The 21,151-nt window shown below is 37.7% G+C and overlaps 1 protein-coding gene across 5 annotated transcripts in view; it reads right to left on the bottom strand.

Moving 5' to 3' along the window:
- Utx (Utx histone demethylase) overlaps nt 1-21,151 on the bottom strand; it is a 758,689-nt gene that overhangs the window by 78,898 nt on the left and 658,640 nt on the right. For all 5 annotated transcript variants that reach the window (XM_090377749.1, XM_090377755.1, XM_090377761.1 and 2 more), the window contains one exon: nt 2,503-2,573. In XM_090377749.1, coding sequence (XP_090233875.1) covers nt 2,503-2,573 — 71 coding nt within the window. The remainder of the gene's footprint in view (nt 1-2,502; nt 2,574-21,151) is intronic.

The following is a 21,151-nucleotide window of genomic DNA, read 5'->3' as shown; positions in this document are numbered from 1 at the left end:
TTGGTAGAACAGACTTCCATCCCTTGTCGTGGAAGTTGTTAGCATAAAAAAGTTTAAGGCTCAGCTGGACAGGTATTTTGAACGAACAGAGGGGGTGAAGTGGAAGTGGTTTTTTTTTTTTTTTTTTTTTTTGGCTGATGCTGGATAAGCTTGCTTTCTTGCATCAAATGCCTCTACTAATGCTAATGCTATTTGGTATGCAAATTTCTAAACATTTGAAGCATAAAACTGATAAATGAGGGTACTGCATGTAACTAGCAATAAACCCAGGATAACGTACCATTCTGTGCGACCCAAATGGTATATTATCCTAGCTGGTAGAGGAGCTCATGAGGGTTCTGTTAGTAATATACAGAAATTTTACAAGCAGGACAAAAGGTTATTTGTTACTACCTTTATTCAATTATACAATGCAATGATTATACTACATTTTTAGTAGTGCATACAGGTTTGAAAACCTCAATTTAGGAAGGATGTAGACCTCTCTGTACTTCTCTGTATTTAGAAAGATGCAGATGGACAATGAGATTAGCTGGGAGCAGAAAAGAGAATTGGTTATGAAAGACTGGGGTCTTGTAAATTTCAAGATCTGGAAACTAGGCATTAGCATAGTAAAGGCACAGGATGCAAGAAAGCAAGCTTACATAGCATCAGCAAAAAAGAAGGAAAAAAAAAAAAAAACCCTTCTCATTTCATCCACTCGCTCCAAATGTTTGTCTAGTTCTGCCTTGAATCTATTTAAGCTATCAACTTCTACAACGACAGATGGAAGTTTGTACCAGCAATCAACCACTCACTGGGTAAAGGCAAACTTTCACACAACCCTTTTTTCCATTCACTAATCTTGTTGCCCTTCTCTATACTCGTTCCAGCAGCTGTACATCCTTCTTAAAATGAGGCCTCTAGACTGTATACAGTACTCAAGGTGTGGCCTGGCCACTGCCTTATACAATGGGATAATCACCTCCTAGGCATCTGTGTGATGACCCTAACTGAAATGCTTAAGGCTTTAAAGGGTAAACTAAATGCTTAACTTTTTTTTGCGAAAGTATGGCTACCAAACAAAGGAGCAGAAATTTACCTTTAGCTGGAAATTAGCATTAGCTCAAGCATATGATGCAAGAAAGCAAGCTTATAAAGCATCAGCCAGAAAAAAAAAAAAAAAAACCCTTCCCACTTCATCCATTCGGTCACTCCAAATGTTTGTCTAGTTCAGCCTTAAATTTATTTAAGCTATCAATTTCCACAATGATGGAAGTCTTTAACCAGCAATCAATTACCCACTGGCTATATCCTTAGTCTCAGCAAGTGGAAGTATCCCATTAGCATTGAGCCTGCTCAAACCATTCAAGGTCTTGTACACCTGAATCAGATCACCTTATAGGTGCCTAGTCTCCAGATGTTGCAACTTACAGACCTTAAGCCTCTTTTGGTAAGAGAACCCCCTTGTTCTTCTTACCAAATCTTGCTGCCCTTCCTGTACTCGTTCTAGCAACTCGACATCTTTCCTAAAATGAGGCCTCCAGACCTGTATGCAGGACAGAAGCTGTGGCCTGACCATTGCCTTATACAAAGGTATAATCACCTCTTTGTCTTGGCTAGCAAAATTCCTACACATCATTGACAGGACTCCATGACCTGCTCTGACAGCCTATCTGCACTCCTCAGAGAACTTCATATCTGATTGCACAATTACCCCCCAAGTCTTTTTCGTTCTTCACATCCCTGAGTGTAGTACCACATGGTACATTTCTTTTGGGTTAATGCTACCCATATGCAGTACTTTGCATTTGTCAATATTAAACTTCAGTTGCCACTTCTCAGCCCATCTACCTAACTTTTCTAGATCCGGTTGGAGTAGCATACCATCTATTGGAATGAAATTCCACTTAGTGATGAGGAAGTCGGTAGTTTGAATAATTTTAAAGGAGGATTGGACAGACAAGTAGAAGGAATTGGCAAATGACAATGAATTTTTTTTTTTTTTTTTTTTTGTTTGCTGATGTTATTTTAGCTTGCTTTACTGCATAATTTTACTAAGTAATATTAAAAATGCATAGCTCATTCTTAACTACAATTCAAGAATATAAATTTTAAAAACTGCATGAAGATGTAAATTCCCATGAGTACCTTGAGAGTATATTACAGTATAAAAAGAAAATTAATAAGATAGAGTGATAACCAAAGATTCCCACCTTTCTGGGCATTTTGCTTTCTTGGTATTAGACTATGTGGGGTCTTGACTTTTTTTTTGCGTGGGGGGAAGTGTTGTAAAGCTTATTAGTAGAGATACAAATATGGATCATTACCAAAGCAAGCTTTTTGATCAACATTTCATTTTTCTTTTTTATAATTTTTAGGTGACAATAATTAACTCACTGTAACAATGTACATGTAAACATTTATCACTGACTATGGCAGGTCAATTTTGTTCTGGCCACATTTTTTTAATATGTGTGAATAACAGATAAATAATGCCAAAAATAATGTTATTTAGCTTACCTGAGTTCTTACTTCAATGGTATGATCAGGATTAGCCTCCACTAGCGTTTTAGTAGAAAATAATCCTAAATCTAGAAAATTCAGGATATTAAGTGATTTTTCACATATAAAGTACAAGATTTTTAAATAAAAAGACAGTTTTATTCATTTAAATTATCTGAATAACAAAAATAGATAAAGAAAGAAATGACTACTGATTTTGAAAGGGAGGGAAAAAAAAAAAAAAAAAAACAGCAAGAAATTGTCATCATTTCAAATTGCTTTATCCTTGTTCCTTAAAAGATTTATTTAGTGAATGGTGTTTATCAGCGGTGGCCAACAAGTCGATCGTGATCTACCAGTCAATCACGGCAAATTTTAATATATATAAAAATAGATTAGTCAAAATCTAAATATTATTATTATGCACCCCACTGCATGCACTTGTCTAGTGAAAATGCAGTTACGTTGTGGAGAGCGTAGTGTTGTGTCGAATTCTTATGTAGCTTACTTAATATTAATAACTGGACAGTACTTATACTTAATTTAACAACCTTTGATTTAAAATTAATACAACTAAAAAGAACAAAATGTGTCATTTTCATCAACTAGAATACTTTTTTGTAATGATAAAAGAAAAATGTTGTTTGATTTGCAATTCTTCTGTGGCTATCAAAAAAAAAAAAAAAAAATGAAATTTAGAAAGGCACTTTAATGCACTGATTAGTAGTATTTCTGCATATAAATATCGATTTTTGGCATTGGCTAAGGATTTCAAAAAAAAAAATCTGATCATTTTGAAAATATGCAAGATTATTTGCAAATATATCCTGTTTTTGAATTTAATAGTGAGCAATACGTTTCTGAAATTGAGAAAGTTGTGGATGATTTTGAAACCATATTCAGTGATTTTAAAACAATCGAAGACATTGTTCAATATATTTCTTATCCATTTAATGTTGCCTTAGATACGAAACAAATTGCAGAAAAAAAAAAAAAAAAAAACGCTGAGGTTTTTCACACAGAGAAAATATTACTTGAAAATGAAATTATTACATTGCGAAATGATATCTTTCTAAACGGCAGATGACGACTTTTGTCATCTGGCTTTCTAAAAGCCAGATGACAATGCAAAGCAATTTTAAAGTAGCAACAGAAATCAGAGAATAAGTAAAGTTAAATAGAGACCTGAATTTGCACCAGAATCACCATCAAGAAGAAAAAGTTCAAGAATTCATGATAAATTTGTAACAATGTGTATGATACTCATGAATGGGTGTAGTTTTCAGATTTTAATATGGTATTGGATTGGATTGAATTCTACAATCACAAAAATTTGGAAGGTGAGCAGCTTGTGAAATTGGAATGTATTGTATGCAAAACAAATGTACACAACATTCTTAAAAGAGTTACGTGAAAATTTTGTGTCAAGATGGATGAGGGTGGGAGATATTCGGACATCACTGAATGACAACATCCAAGCTCAATGGTTCTATAAATCAACAAAATTGTGCATATTACTCCGCTGGTAATCCAAACATTCATGTAGAGAAGGCAGTAAATTTACCAGGAGTTAATCTGGTGCAGTGTCTCATCAGGGGAATTGTTGGATCACATTTATTTTTGAAAGGACAGTTAATATGTATGGGGATGAAGCAGTATACTACTAATAGGATGGAGGAATTCACACATTATCATCATCAAGCCTGTGAATTGATTATCAATTCATTCTGAATGGTGGATGGGCTGACATGGAAGTGTTGATTACCTTCCAGGTTCATCTGACTTAACCCCACTCAACTTTTAAGAATGTAGTGTAGGGAGAAAACATGCTAAACTTCAATAACTGAAGGATACTTTAAAGCATACGAAGATTTGTCATTCAGTTGTTTGTGATTTGAACATCTGCACGAGTTCACCAAATGTCACAAATTACTACTTCTGGAAACACTCAATAATAACAGTTTCCAATGTTTTTAATTAATTTTATTCATTCCTAAAATGTATATGCATTTTTTTGAGTTCCTCTGTATATTATTTGTAATTGTGTGTGTATATATCCCATATGCTTCTTCTTCTAATCCTTATTGATGGGATATATTCAATATATCCCATCAATAAAGATTAGAAGAATATTAATTTATTTTATAGAGTTGCTTTATATTATTGGTAACAATACTTCAGTTTAATTTGCACTTATATAGAGATTTCGTAGATTATTACTTAGAATCGGTAAGGGTATCTAATCCACGTGTTGGACAAGTTTTGCAGCTCTCACAAATGCTAAGTTTTTATTTATATTTAGCCGGTTTATTGATTTAATTGTTAGATTAAATTATCTTCTATAAGTAGATTATAGACCTAGTCAAGCTCCGTGGTTTATCTTATATTTAGATAGTGCGATTTTGAAAGTAATTAACCATAGATATACCATTCGTAACTTGCTGCCATTGTTATACGATACAACAGAATAGATAGTGTAAGGTTTAATGGAAAACTAGATAGCGAGTATAGTAGTATCAATTAATCAGAGGTATCAAAGGCAAATACTGTTGGGATATCAGAGATGTGGTGTCCCACAGACATAAGCAGTGCAGAATTGGAATTTGGGGAGTATAATGTGGTACAGAAAGGGAGGAGGGGTTATGCTGTTAGTTAAGAAACACAAAATCTAAGGAAGTGCATCCAATTGATGTTGGGAGGGGCAATGTAATGTTGAGTTTGTTTGGTATGACATAAGCACTGGGAAAGGAAAAATGAGAGTAGGTGTGAGTTATAGGTGTAATGAATCTGATGAGTATAATGAGCAATTCTGCAGAGAAATAGAGTGGGCCAGTAAATCAGAGTGTCTTATAATAGGGGAATTTTAATTTCCCAGAGATTGACTGGAATCTGTGGGTTGGTCAATCACACACACTAGCAAGGCTTTGTGAATTTATTGAATGATTGTTTTATACAAAACATCAGCATGCCTCCCGAACATCAGCATGTTCGGGAGGCAACTAGAGAGAGTAATACTCTTGATCTGATTATCAGTAGTGATTCTTCATGCATTAAGAATCTGCAGATAAAGGAACCACTACGGTCTCTGTTTCTGATGTAAATACCATGCAATTAAAGAGTAATATATATATATATATATAATTACTACTGTAAAAGTGTAATCGGTACCATATAGGTATTCAAAGTGTGTTAAAACTTTAGCATAAAAGTACTAGGCAGTCCATTGAATCCTATAAAGACTAAGATAGCCTATGCTGGTTTGCTTCATTATACCCTATAAATAAACATAATTAGCAATAAAATAAAAATATAAAATAATGATTGTGTAGCTAATTACTGATAATTGGATACACTGAATGGCACTTTTTCGAGGACTAACACTATTCAATATATCCCATCAATACTTAATTAAACAGGCAAATGATAACAATTGGAAACAGATAGCCTTCCTAAGTCCAAATAATAAACATTAAGGCAACCTATATTTAAATTTAACAGCAAACAGGCAAGATAACAGCTAGCTGTTATCTTGATCTATATATAACTATTAATTTTCAAATTTGTGTTTTTAATTGTCAAATTGGTGCTGTAGATATGTGGCATTAATACCTATTGTAATAAGTATCAATTGAACATTATACACACATTATTTAACTTAGGAAATGATCCTACTTATTTTTGGATCCATTTTTCCTGGTGTATTTATAACTTGGATGGAAGGCACACTTCAGGCATTAAGGCCTATTGGTGCTGACTAGCAATTGACAGCTTTCCTATTTATTATTATTATTATTTAAATGTTAAATCCTAAATCTGTATGATCTTATAACTAAAGAACCATGTTGAAAAAAACAATAAAATAAAAAAGCGATTTGAAAAGGAATATAAAAGGGTTAGGGAGGAAATGGAAAAATTACATTCATCCACTTGGCCATCTCTCCGCTACTTCGTCAGGGCTTTTAATGAACAGAAACCCATGTTTAGTCTCTAGAGCAAAGTTTCCGACATCCCCCCCCCATATTTCTCCTTCAACCCATGCATGGTACTAAGTACTATAGGTTTTGATACCTTTCATGTTTGGGGTTTTCGTAAAAGAAAGAAAAAAAAAAAAAAAAAAACTCATTTCTGTAGTCCCAATAACAGTTTTACTATTATTAATTACCTATTTTCAATTTTTGTATATCCCAATTAATTTTGATAATATGTGACTGAAAGTTAAATTTATTTTATATTTAGTACTTACGGAAAACTGGGATTGGAAACCAAACCCAACGAATATGCATTAGCATAAAATACTACAGAATTTACCCGAAATCTCTGAAAAGCACTGTGGGTGGTGGTAGATAGGAGAAGAGACTGTATATCAGTCTTTCCAGGTTGTAGGGGCGGGGGGCACCCGGCCAAGTTACTGGCCTGGCAGCAATCATAATTATTTTATCTAATTCTAGGTTTTCACAACTCTATGTTAATGTTGGATGAAAGGCAAATTTAGATATTAATGGATCATTTTGATATTAACAATAAATTTGTAAATGTTAATGTGAACTCATTTTTGATTAGATTAGGATTAAAGGTAGATACAGAGAGGAATAAAAAATACATAAGTTATAATGCAATATCAAAACTAAATTATGTTATCCACTGGGAGCAACTATACAGGGTGTTTCAGTTAAACGTTTCAGAACTTCTAAGAGGGGTAGGGTACATCCTGACAACTCGAAATCATATAGCAATGTGGGATCGGAAATGCTTTCCTGAAGCGGTGTTGTACACAGAAGCACCATAAAGAAAAGAGACCGTAAGTGAGAAATTGTTTTAATAATACATGAAAAGAAGCAAAAGGTACATGGATTAAAGTAAGTGTTCGAAGTTTCTTCCACGGGCTACAATGCACGCCACACATCTCCGACACATGGACATCCGAACATTCTGGAATACTCCAGGCGAATTTCGAATTTCTTGAACAAGAACGCCAAGTTAGTAGGATAGATGATTACACGAACGCAGAGTTAGCCGATATGCATTTGGCGTACGGGGCTGCAAATTGTAGTGGGCTAGCTGCACAGCGTTTGTACGCGGAACGATATCCGACGAGGCGTATTCCCAGTCATAATTTCTTTGCAAGACTGCACCAGAGGTTAGCTGAGAGAGGTTCATTTGAAAGAGCTGACAGGGACAGGGTAAGAACAGCACGGACTCCAGCCGTCGAACAGAATGTGCTGCAGCATGTACAGGGGAATCCAAGAACGAGTACACGAAGTCTAGCAAACGCAGTCGGGGTTTCCCATTGCAGCGTCTGGAGGATTCTCCGAGAACAAGACATGCATCCATTTCACGTGCAGCGTGTCCAGACACAGCAACCGGAGGATTATGCACATCGTATTGCTTTCGCACAGTGGTACCTTGGAAAATGTGCTACAAATCCCCTTTTTCCTGCTGAAGTGTTGTTTTCCGATGAGACAAGGGAAGGAATTTTCAACACGCATAACGACCATATCTGGGAGGTCGAGAACCCGCATGCAATACGACGTCGTGCAGCACAGATTCGATTTTCGGTCAATGTATGGGCCGGTATTATGGGAGATCACCTCATCGGACCTTACCTGTTACCGTGTCGTCTAACCGGACCTATCTACTTGATCTTTCTGCAGCAAGTATTGCCACAACTTTTGAGAGATGAACAGATTTCTGCATCGACGCAATGTGGTTCCAACACGATGGAGCCCCTACCCATTATAGCGGAGATGTTCGTAACTACCTGGATTTCACATTTGGTCAACAGTGGATCAGACGTGGTGGTCCCGTGCGTTGGCCTGCTCGGTCACCCGACCTATCATGTCTTGATTTTTATTTCTGGGGTCATATGAAATCGCTAGTTTATGACACCCCTGTTGACAATGCTGAGGAGCTGGTTGCAAGAATCGCAGTAGCTGCCAAAGAAATTCGAAATTCGCCTGGAGTATTTCAGAATGTTCGGATGTCCATGCGTCGGAGATGTGAGGCGTGCATTGTAGCCCGTGGAAGAAACTTCGAACACTTACTTTAATCCATGTACCTTTTGCTTCTTTTCATGTATTATTAAAACGATTTCTCACTTACGGTCTCTTTTCTTTCTTTGGTGCTTCTGTGTACAACACCGCTTCAGGAAAGCATTTCCGACCCCACATTGCTATATGATTTCGAGTTGTCAGGATGTACCCTACCCCTCTTAGAAGTTCTGAAACGTTTAACTGAAACACCCTGTATATATACACGCAAAAATCTTTATAAATATATTCTTCACTATCTACAAAAGAAAAGAGGGGGAAAAAAAAAAATTATATGATTTGCTCTAAGTTACCAGTTCACACACAGAGAAGTTCATAAAATAAACTCAAACATATGTAGATTATAAAAATTCACAACACTGAAAACGAAATAAGAGCTTACTTTCCTAATTCTATTCCAGAAAGGTTGTGTGTCAGCCTAGACTGTGAGGCTGTAAAGGCAATCGTCCAATCAATACTGTTCCAGAGATCATAGTAATTGTCCTTAGCCTCCAAAAGCTCCATGAATATCATCACTATCTTCTTCCGCACAAATTCCAAACTGGTTAATATTCATGCTGTGTATAACTCAGTTCTTGATGTTAAATAAGATTCATCACTCATCCAATTTATATATTTTAACACGCAATACTCACACAAGAGAATTGGCTAAATTGTAGAGCTACTGGCAGTTGAACAAAAATGGGAACAGTAGTTACAGACAGAAGAAAACAGATATTGAAGTATTTCATAACTTACAAATTATTTATAAACAAATCCATTTCATTAACCAAAAGAACCCTCCCCCATGCTCTCGCTCAAAAAATGAGTATGAACATGAAACCTCAATCAAATATGTCCAGCATGATAATAAATAAATACCCAAAAATTGAACAGATCCCTTTGATACCAAAAGTACACTATTAAATCTTAAGTCTAACGAAGTATAACTGCTGAAAGAAAGAAAGAAGAAGGAAAAAAAAAAAAAAAAAAAAAAAAATCATGTAATTAGTTTTTGTCCAATTAAACTCCAGACCAACAGGCTTGGCAAAACTTGTGAATAAATCAATTGTCACTGCAACCTGTACTAACTTAAGCTGCACATCTTCCTTAGATTGACTAGCCACATTAAAAACCATATCATCAGCATATAAGATACAACCTTCTTGCTGCTTTACAAAATGTACAAAGATCTCAAAAAAAGCAATGTTGACAATGGACCACACTGTGTAATCCCTATTAATGAAAATGTAAGATCAAAGTATTATGTGAGAAATGCAAAGTCCCAGTAGATAAAATTAGTTCTAGAGTCTGAAGCTTTGGACCTACAATCTGAAAAAATACTTTTAACATTTTACTAAAGTTCCTTTGTTTATACAGTTATTTTTACAAGTTTATCTCGAACTGCTGTTGGCAGTCAGAAAGCAGCCATTCTTGCTCTGTAGATGGGCGATTAAAGTCTAAAGGACTAGAGCTTTGCTTAAGGAATTGCTGACTAATTTCTTTAATGTGTTGTAAATTAAATTCATAGAACATACGTTGTGATATTTTGTACATTTCATTCTTATATGTTTACTGTAAGTTTAAATTCTTAAGGGAAGTAGTTCATAAATTTTTGGTATCTGTATAATTATTGCTTAACTGCATAATATACTGGAATTTAAACTTTAACTTGATAGCAAAAGGTATAAAGTAAAACTGTACAGCATAATATGTGTCTGCATTTAGGAATCTATTAACTTAGTGTAGTATTATCAATTAATCAATTAAATTTATTAAATTTGGGGTAGAAGCAAAGGGGGCGATTCTCCAACTTGTCACAGCCTAAAAAAATGTCAACTTGTGAAATGTTTGCGGCACTTTCTGGAACAAGACATAATCTAGCCAAGAGGACGTCTGTGTGTGTGCTAGGTGCAGAGCATGTGAAGAAATTAGGCACCAACTCAGCATTCTGATGGGCATCTATGAGAGGCTGAGGAGTAGAGTAGCTGCCCTCGAAGGAATTAAAATGGGGAGCCCATCAAGTCTCAGCTGTCCAACTCAATGCCAGAGATCATTTTTGTGCATCAGGCAACACAGGACAATCTTCAAGGCTGAAAGAGCTGGTCCCACAGTAGCTAGTTATTGTCGATGTCAAGGAGATAGGGAATATATTATGCAAAAAAGATAGGTGAAACAGGACAAGGGTATGTCTGCCAGGGGCAAAAATCTTTTAAGGGGATAAAAAGTAATACTGTTGTACATGTTGGCATTAATAACCTTTAAGAGTAAGACATCTGCAGATTTACTTAACAAGTTAATCTGCAATCTTAAAATGTCACGATTTAGGGTTAAATTTGAAAGTGTCTGCAATTCTGTCCAGACAAGATAGTATGAGTATATGATGAAAACCTTGTCAATCAAATAGGACCTGAAGAGATTGTGCAAGGCGCATGGGGTAGAATTTTTCTTCGGTGTGGTCTCTGCTTGTTAACAGGAGAGACTGCTTCTACATGGATGGGTTACACTTAAATAAAAAGGGTGCAAGAATATTTGCTGATGCTATCGAGGGAGTGTTAGGTGGGTCAGAAAACTGCTAGCTTGGAGGGCAGACTAATAGATTAACAGTAGCCAAAGGCAGAGGTGAAAGAGATTTTTGCACTTCTCCTATTGGAATGAGCAGCAGTCTGGAGTCATGGAACAAGTAAATCCATGGGCTGTGTTCGGGTAACTAAGAGTATGAGTACTTAGAAGCATAGTAAGAAGAGGTGGATGTACACCAATGCTAAGAGTACAGTTAATAAATATGATGAGCTTGAAGTGCTAGTCAAGGCAACAAAGGCAGATATTATTGGAATATCAGAGACTGGGTGTCATACAGATATAAGGAATGCAGAATTCGAATTTGGGGGGTATAATGTGTACAGTAAGGATAGATAGGATGGAAAAGGAGGGGTTTTACTGTTACTTAAGAAACAAAAAAAAATCTAAAGAAGTAGGATGTCAACATGGGTGGACAGTGCAATGTTGAGTCAGTTTGGAGTGACATAAGAGCTGGGAAAGCAAAAATGAGAATAGGAGTGTGTTAGCATTAGCATATAATGCAAGAAAGCAAGTTTATATGCAGCATCAGCCCAAAAAAAAAAAAAAAAAAAACCACTTCCATTTCACCCCTCTGTTTGTTCAAAATACCTGTCCAAATGAGCCTTAAATTTGTTTAGGCTATCAACTTCCACAACAAGGAATAGAAATCTATTCCACCAACCAACTACCCGCTGGCTAAAGGCAAATTTCCGCACATTATCCTACATCTGTCTTTCCTCAATCTGAATTTATGCCCTCTCAGGTCATTATTGGGAGTAAATACGAAGAATCCCATCGGCATTGAGCATGCTCAAACCATTCAAAACTTTATACACCTCTATCAGATCACCTCGGCGGTGCCTAGCCTCCAGACAGTGTAATTTGCAAAAATTAAGCCTTTTTTCATAAGAGCAACTTTTTGTTCCATTCACTAATCTTGTTGCCCTTCTCTTTTGCATACTCCTGAGTTTTTGCCTTTTCTGGATAATTAAAGCTGCAAGCATAATATTTTCTCGTCTTCAGACTATTATAAAGTGATGTTCTGCCTGCCCACGTTCGTGACTTCGATGGATTCATCTGCATAGATAAGTATTTTGTATTTTTAATTTTGATATGAACATCACGGTCGACACAAGAGTCTGTTCGGAGTTAAAGGCATTTGCTGTCATTGGTTGCTAATTGAATAAACTTCTTGTCGCCTTCTCGAAGTACTGGACTGAGCGCTGTTTTCTCATTGCCCTCGGCAATGGGAGAGCGTACTTCCCCTGATCTTTATTGTTCCACGGGACGAAATAATTACAGTTTGTGTGTAAACAGCTGAGTCACTACCAAACCTTACATTTAACATTTTTTCCCCCCCTTTAACTGCTATTTTTAAAGAATAACGTGATTAATAATAATATATCTAATTGAGAATTATGAGATCTAACATGGAAGGAGAGATTGATTCATTAAGAAAACCTGTAATTAGCTCAAAGGGTAGAGTTAGCAGTTCTCCAAAGCCGAATCAGGAAACGTTATCGCAGTCAACTCAAGAAAACCCTAATAGTGAAGGTTCCATTTCAACTCAAGGAATTGGAACTTCTGTAAGCTCTGGAGAAAATGACAAGACAGAAATTCTGGATAAATCATAGGATCCATCTTTCATGCATGACAAGATATCCAATATGAGAAAAGATGTAATGAGCGTCCTCATGGGGGAGACCAACAAAGTTCCCAAAAAGGCTAAAGATATAATTATGGAAAAATGGTCAAATCTTGAGACTGTCACATTACAGCTCTCTTAATTGATAATGAGAGATTAAGAGCTACTAATAAAGAAATCGAAATCCGGGTCAACTTATTAGATAAAATTGTAGAAACTTTTTCAGTACGGAATATTAATAAAATGGATCATAGCCAGCAATCAGTTTATCAAACTGCTGAAACAAATACAGCAGTGTATGAGGGAACACAGTTCCAGGTTGCCTCCTCTGTGAGATCATATGCTGACGCTGCCCGTGAAGCAACGTCGGTGAAGGAAAAATCAGTAGGATCAAGTGAAAATGTCATAATATTACGAGCTTCTGAAAACAGTAATCTGAAAACTAGTGTCGACGTAAAAAATTTAGTATCTAATACTTTAAAGTCAGAGTTCAAGAATGTAAAAATAAAATCCTTGAGATTAGCACGTAACAAAGGCGTAGTGCTAGAAACTGCTTCCAAGTCTGACCTAGTTAGCATATCTACTTCAGTCTCCCTGTCCTCTGCGGGCATATCTACAGGGGTTCTCAATTGTCAAGAAAGACAATCCAGCAGTCGTGATATACAACATACCTAAGGATTTAAGTAAAGAAGACATCGTTGAGGAATTATACAATAAAAATCTTAGTGACAATGGATTATCACTAGAAGAAGTCAAAAAGGAAACTACTTTCAGATTTACGACAAGATCGAGATCTTCATTGAATGTTCACTGGGTAACCAGTTTTACCCCTCGACTTTATAAATGTATCTCAACTATGGACAGGATTTTCTCAGCCATTTACTATTGTTACCAAGTGTTTTTTATGCTTGGGATACGGACATATGGCTCAGAACTGTACCCACACATCTCCATCTTGTGGGCATTGTGCCCAGAGTGGCCATGTCTATGCAGAATGCCCGAATAAAGAGGAATCCCCTTGCTGTATAAATTGTAAAAGGCGCAAAAGAAACTTCCAGCATTCTATTAAAGATCCCAACTGCTGTGAAAATAAAAGAGCTTTAGAACTGGCACGATAAAGGATTTCTGACGAGTGAGTCGGAAGCTGCGAATAAATTGCAAACTGATTCTGAGGTGGATAGAGTTCTTGGTTCTTCAGGAATTAAAATCATGCAGATAAACGGCCACCATTCTAGGCTGGTGGCTGATGAAATTAGGAAATCAATGGAGGAGAACTTGATTGATATAGTATCCGTACAAGAACCGTATTGGGCCAGGGTTCAATTGGAACCAAGCTTTAAGATACTGGGATATCCTCTGAGTGCAAGAGTTGTGCAGCCTGTACAAGAGCCCAAATCAGGAATTGTGGTAACCAATAACGATTTAGATGTTGTGGTTATACATTGGTTGTGTAATCAATGTGCCACATGCGTGATGATTGCAACAAAAACATTGCAATTTTATCTTATTTCATTATATTGTCCTCCATCAGTGGATTTTAATAGCTTCTTGGATTACCTAGAACATGCACTATTTATGTTGAAGCCTAATCACGTAATAATCACTACTGATGCAAATGCTAAATCAAGTCTATGCTAAATCATAGTTCTACAACAGATGGGAGAGGTCGTCTGCTTGAAGAATTTATATTTAATCACAATTTATGTGATGAATATATCCAATCAGGCGGCCACATTCTCTGGACCTATGGGGCAGTCCAACATTGATGTAACTATAGTAACTTCTGGCCTACGACACTACATCTATGATTGGTGAGTCATCTCTGACTGGACATCTAGTGACCATAGAGTTATCTCCTTTTATGTAAAAACTGTTACAACTTTAGTTAGTCAACATCGAGTGCCTGGGTTTGTTCTGTTCTCACTGAAAACAATTGATTAGTCTGCGTTTGATGCATCAATTCTTATGGACTTCTCTGTGATAAGGCAACGTCAGCTAATAAAATATTCGGCTGACTCTCTTGCTGTATTTATACAGGATTCAATTATAAGAGCAGCGTACAAGGCTGGTAAGAAGAAAGTTGCTACATCGAAATCCTGTCCTTGGTGGACTTCAGAGTTAACAGTACTAAGGCAAGCAGTAAACAGGGCTAGAAGACATTATCAACGCCACAGACATTGGTGCCCCTCCGAGGTTGCAGGGCTGCATGTTGAGTATTTGTCGTTAAAACACAACTACAGTAGGAAGATAGCTGATCAGAAATGGGCGACATGGACACTTTCTGTGAAAGAATCGGGAAATTCTAACCCATGGGGTTTACTATATAAACTGTCATGTGACAAATTCAGGTATGGGGAAGTGTTTAATACTGTAACCACGGATATCAGTGAGACTATTGGTTGGAAGGACTCTGTTGAGATAATTTTAAATAAGTTATTTCCAACTGACGATCCTCAGGAAGATACTGAGTATCAAACTGGTATACGTGGAGATAATCGGCTCTATGTAGCTAGAGAAAATACTGCAGAGTTTACGACAGAAGAACTTACAAGAGTTTTGAAGAAGCTTAATCTCACAAAATGTCCTGGAATTGATCTAGTCGAGAATATATTTATAACGAGGTTCTATAAGTCATTACCTAATATTCTTTTATTAATGTTTAACAAATGTCTAACAGAAGGGCTGTTTCCAATGCAGTGGAAGATTGGATTATTGAAGTTAGTTAGAAAACCTGGGAAGCCACTAACTGAACCTAAATCATATCGCCCTATCGCTCTTTTGGAAAACCTTGGTAAAATCCTTGAAAGGTTAATGGCATTACGGGTAACCGTCCTGCTAGTGCAACAGGCTATGATATTGCCTTAGCAATATGGGTTCACTCCTGGGAAATCCTGTGAAGATTGTCTAGTGGCATTTCGAACGCATATTGAGAATTCTACATCCAAATATGAATTAGCAATGTACGTGGATTTCGAAGGGGCATTTGATACTGTTTGGTGGGAGGTAGCGATGGCTCAGTTAAGAAACGCTGATTGTTCCAAGGAATTATATATGCTTTTCAACAGTTACTTTTCAAATAGATATGTGCTAGTGAAGTCCAAGCATTTTGAGCTACGAAAACAGGTTGTGAGATGTCCTCAAGGCTCCGTCTTGGGACCCCTTATTTGGAACCTAGTTTTACAGAATTGGTTGGTTTGCACATTCCCAAATTGTAAGGTGCTGGCATTTGCAGAAGATCTGACAATTATAATTGCAGGACAATCTCGCTCACTCTTAGAACAGAGAGCTAGTAGTGTGCTGACAGACTTAAGTTCTTGGGCTCAAAGCTTTAAGCTTGCTATTAGTCCTTACAAAACTAAAATTATGTTATTTAAAACAGCTTTAGAAATCGACCGCCTCAGATCAAGTTGAATGGTGCACAGTTACCTATGGTCCTTGATACCAAATACCTGGGAATTATTGTGGACAGTAAGTTATCATTTCCAAATAGCATTAGCATTAGTAGAGGCATTTGATGCAAGAAAGCAAGCTTATGCAGCATCAGCCAAAAAAAAAAAAAAAAACCCACTTCCACTTCACCCCTCTGTTCGTTCAAAATACCTGTCCAGCTGAGCCTTAAACTTATTTAGGCTATCAACCTCCACCACAAGGGATGGCAGTCTGTTCCACCAACCAACCACCCGCTGGCTAAAGGCAAATTTCCGCACGTCTATCCTACATCTGTCTTTCCTCAATTTGAATTTATGCCCTCTCAGGTGATTTTTCTGAGCTAGAGGAAGAATCCCATCAGCATTGAGCATGCTTAAACCATTCAAGGCTTTATACACCTCTATCAGATCACCTCGCTGGTGCCTAGTCTCCAGACACTGTAATTTGCAAAACTTAAGCCTTTCTTCGTAAGAGCACCCCTTTGTTCCATTCATTAATCTTGTTGCCCTTCTCTGTACTCGTTCCAGCAGCTCTACATTTCACCAGCACTTGTTATATTTAAGCAATAAAGTCAGGAAATTTTCTGGTGCTATCATTAGAATTTCAAAGTCTGACCGAGGCCTATCACATAAAATACTGTTTCTGTATTACAAGGCAATATTCCTTCCTATAACTATGTACACTGGAGGAGCCTGGTTCCATAGAGTTAAAATAGCTGCGTTTTGGGCTAAACTAAATTCCATACAACGCATCATGCTTCTTGGTAGAAGCATGATGCATGTGCATCATGAAGAGTGTGCAGAACGGTGTCCAATGCCGCGCTACAGGTGTTGGCCGGAGCGCTACGCTTGGATCTACATTTGTTGTATCGTGGTTTTTGCTACCGTATTAAGAGGGAAATTCCTACAGAACTTTTTGGTATAGAGATAAATATTTGCTCTGACTGCAGAAGCAAAAAGAAATGATGTATGAATGAAATAATCAATTTATGGCAGACAAGATGGGATACCATACCTACTGGAAGAGTGACCAACTTGTTTATCCTGAACGTAACTTTTCTGAATGATAAAAAGGTTCGCAATTGGTTTACACCTAGTTTACAGTCATCATTTTTGTTAACAGGGCACGGGTCAATGAATGAGAAATTATATGCATTAGGACTAAGTAACACGGACCTTTGTTTTTGCGAGGTCAGGGAAGGCTGGCGGCACATACTATATGATTGTCGAATATGACAATGCCAGGACAGCGATACGTGAAATTCTTGAGAGTATAGCTCCAGGAGAAGAAGCTATATTTTTAAGAGACTCCAGTAAGTTTCAGATGCTCCAGGTATTTGCTAAGGAAGTATTTGAACTAAGGAAAAGTATGATTCCAGTGATACGAGGTTGATCAAATCCATCTGGCTGGAGGCACCGAAGTGTTTTTATGCTGCCATTCTTACTGGCTGCACAACTGGAAGATCTACCCTTTTCTTGATCTCTCTCTCTTTCCCCCCCCCTTGGTTTTTCCCTTTTCACTTTTTGATATATATATGTACGTATGTTTGCGTATATATGCTAAAAACCAATATATATATATATATATTTTTTTTTTTATTATTATTATTTTTTTGTTATCTTAGTTAATTTTTTTTATTCATTTCTTTCTCTTCCTTTCGGGGGTTTTTTTTTTTTTTTTTTTCCGCCTCTGGAGTGGGCCCCAGAGAAGGAAAAAATTTTTTGTCTCGTACTCTGAGACCATAGGTGTCCAATCTACTGGAACTGGCCAACCTTCCAGAGGTGTGGACGAATACCCAGAATCATCTGTTCAGGTGACTGATGCTTCTGGGCAGCCAAGCAGTTAGAACATAACACACACAAACCAACGTCACACACATCTGGCCCATTTGTAGTGATGCTGTTCTTCACAGAGATATGAGGCGGAGTTGAACTAACGTTCTAGGAGCCACCCCTTACATAAACACATGTCCACATGCCCTTTCTCTGTACTCTTTCCAGCAGCTCTACATCATTCTTGAAATGAGGCCTCCAGACCTGTATACAGTACTCAAGGTGTGGCCTGACCATTGAGTACTGTATACAAGGGAATAATCACCTCCTTATCCCTGCTAGAAAAATTCCTGTATATTATTGACAAGACACCATGAGCTACTCTTGCAGCCTGTCTGCACTGCTCACAAAACTTCATATCTGCCTGCACAATTACCCCCAGGTTCTTTTCATTCTCTACCACTGTCAGTGTAGTACCACAGAGTTGATACGTTGCTCTGGGGCTGCAGTTTTCCATATGTAGTACTTTACATTTGTCAATGTTAAACTTAATTTGCCACCTCTCAGCCCATCTGCTCAACATTTGCAGAGCAATCGGGTACGGGACATGATACTGCCAAGGGGGATGTCTTTGTGTGTGCGCGATGCAAGGAGTGTATCGATATCAGGCAACAACTCGGCGTTCTTGTGCGCCTATATGAGAGCTTAAAGGACAGGGTGGATGCCCTCGAAGAAACTAAATTGAGGGGCCCATCAAGCTCTCGGCTGCCCACATCAACGCCAGAGCTTGCACTTGGGCATCGCGTGACACAGAGGCAACCCCCAAGGCAGAATGCGCTGGTCCCAAAGGAACTAGCAGTTGTTGGTGACTCTATTGTCAGGGAAACGGGGAACATGCTTTGTAAAAAAAGATAGGTGGAACAGGACCAGGGTATGTCTGCCAGGGGCAAAGGTTGATGACGTTGTAGAGCGAATATCATCTTTTAAGGGCACAAAAGGTGATATAGTTGTACAAGTTGGCACTAATAATATTAAGAGTAGGAGACCGGCAGAATTACTTAACAAGTACAGGTCACTGTTGAACAAAAGCCGAGAATTAGGGTTGAATTTGAAAGTGTCTGCAATTCTGCCCAGACACGATAGGAGGGAGTATATGATGAGAGTCTTGTCGATCAATTCGGCCCTGGAAAGATTGTGCAAGGCTCAAGGGGTAGAATTTTTTTCAGCCTGGACTGTACTTGTTAACAGGAGAGATTGCTTCTACAGGGATGGGATACACTTAAATAGAAAGGGTGCAAGAATATTTGCTGATGCTATCGAGACGGTGTTAGGTGGGTCGGAAAACTGCTAGCTTGGGGGGAGACAAAGACCAATAGATTGACAGTAGCCACTGGCAGAGGTGAAAGAGATTCTTGCACTGCTTCTATTAGAATGAGCAGAAGCCTGATAAACAAGATGCATGGTATTTCAGAGACTGCTGGGAGCCATTGCGGTACAAGTAAACACATGGGTTGTGTTAGGGTAGCTAAGAATAGAAACAGGTGCAGGTATACTTGTGTGTACACCAATGCTAGGAGTTTAGTAAATAAATTTGATGAATTTGAGGTATTGCTCAAAACATCAAAGGCAGATATTGTTGGGATATCAGAGACGTGGTGTCACACACATATAAGGGATGCAGAACTGCAATTTGGGGAGTACAACGTCTACAGAAAGGATAGACAGGATAGGAAGGGGGGAGGGGTTATGCTATTAGTTAAGAAACACATAAAAACCAAGGAAGTGAAGCCTGTCGACATCGCTGGACAGTGCAGTGTTGAGTCAGTTTGGTGTGACATAAGCATTGGGAGATCAAAATTGAGAGTAGGAGTGTGCTATAGGCCGAATTACTCTGATGAGTATAATAAGGAACTGTACAGGGAAATAGAGTGGGCCAGTAAATCAGAGAGTCTTATAATGGGAGATTTTAATTTCCCAGATATTGACTGGAATTTGGTTGCTGGTTACTCACACACTAGCAGGGCTTTTGTAGATTTATTGGATGATTGTTTTCTACATCAGCATGTTCGGGAGGCAACTAGAGGGAGTAATACTCTTGATTTGATTATCAGCAGTGATTCTTCATGCATTAAGAATCTGCAGATAAATGAACCATTAGGTGGCAGTGATCACAGTGTGCTGAAGTGGGATTTACTCAAAGAGGTAACTACCATTAGGGGTAAAGGGAAGGGTTATTGCTTCCGTAAAGGCGAGTACGATGGACTGAGACAGTATTTAAATTCTATACAGTGGGACCAACTGATGATGTTACCAACAGCAAATTCAAAATGGGAAGCATTCAAAGAACTTATCTTGGAAGCTACTAGGCTTTACATACCAACTAAGAAATATTGTTCAAGGTTTAGGCCAAAATGGATGTCAGATGAACTAATGAGGCATATGGCAGAGAAGAAAAATGCATGGGATACTTACAAATTAACACATGACACAGAAGCCTATGATAGATACAAGTTGATATACAACCAAGTTACAAAGGAGGTTAGGCAGGCGAAGGCAGATTACGAGAAATTCTTGGTAAGGGATGCAAAGAAAAACAGCAAAGAGTTCTTTACTTATGTAAACTATAGAAGGAAGGGGATGAATCAGATTGGTCCACTTGATATTGATGGGTCAACTGTTGATGATCCTGCTCAGGTAGTTAACAAACTAAATGAATATTTTGCATCGACATTCACACATGAGGAGTTATTCAGCAAGGGGAATGCCAGAGGTGTATTCAACTCTAGCAGTAAGCTACAGAATCTTGAAATAACTGGGAGTAAAGTGGAGGAGAAACTGTTGAAGATAAACACAAGAAAGGCACCCGGGGTGGATGGGATCTATCCAGTTATATTAAAGGAGGCAGCAAAGGAAGTAAGCAAACCCTTAGCCATAATTATGAGAGCTTCCTTGAACTCAGGGGAGGTACCCATAGACTGGAAATGTGCAAATGTGACCCCAATTCACAAAGGAGGATCAAAGGCTGACACAAGTAATTATAGACCTGTGAGCTTAACTTCTGTTCCAGGAAAATTAATGGAGGCACTGGTTAAAGAAGCACTGCAGGATCATTTAGACAAGACTTCAGTTATAGCTCAGACACAGCATGGTTTTGTTAAGGGGAAGTCTTGCCTGACCAACTTGATTGGATACTATGATGCAGTCACAAAAGAACTGGATGCAGGGAATAACTT

This window comes from Mastigoproctus giganteus, chromosome 1 (genome assembly GCF_048544385.1).
Source record: "Mastigoproctus giganteus isolate SK-2022 chromosome 1, ASM4854438v1, whole genome shotgun sequence".
Classification (NCBI taxonomy): domain Eukaryota; kingdom Metazoa; phylum Arthropoda; class Arachnida; order Uropygi; family Thelyphonidae; genus Mastigoproctus; species Mastigoproctus giganteus.
The sequence above is the reverse complement of the archived record's forward strand: the minus strand, read 5'-3'. Positions and strand labels throughout refer to the sequence as shown.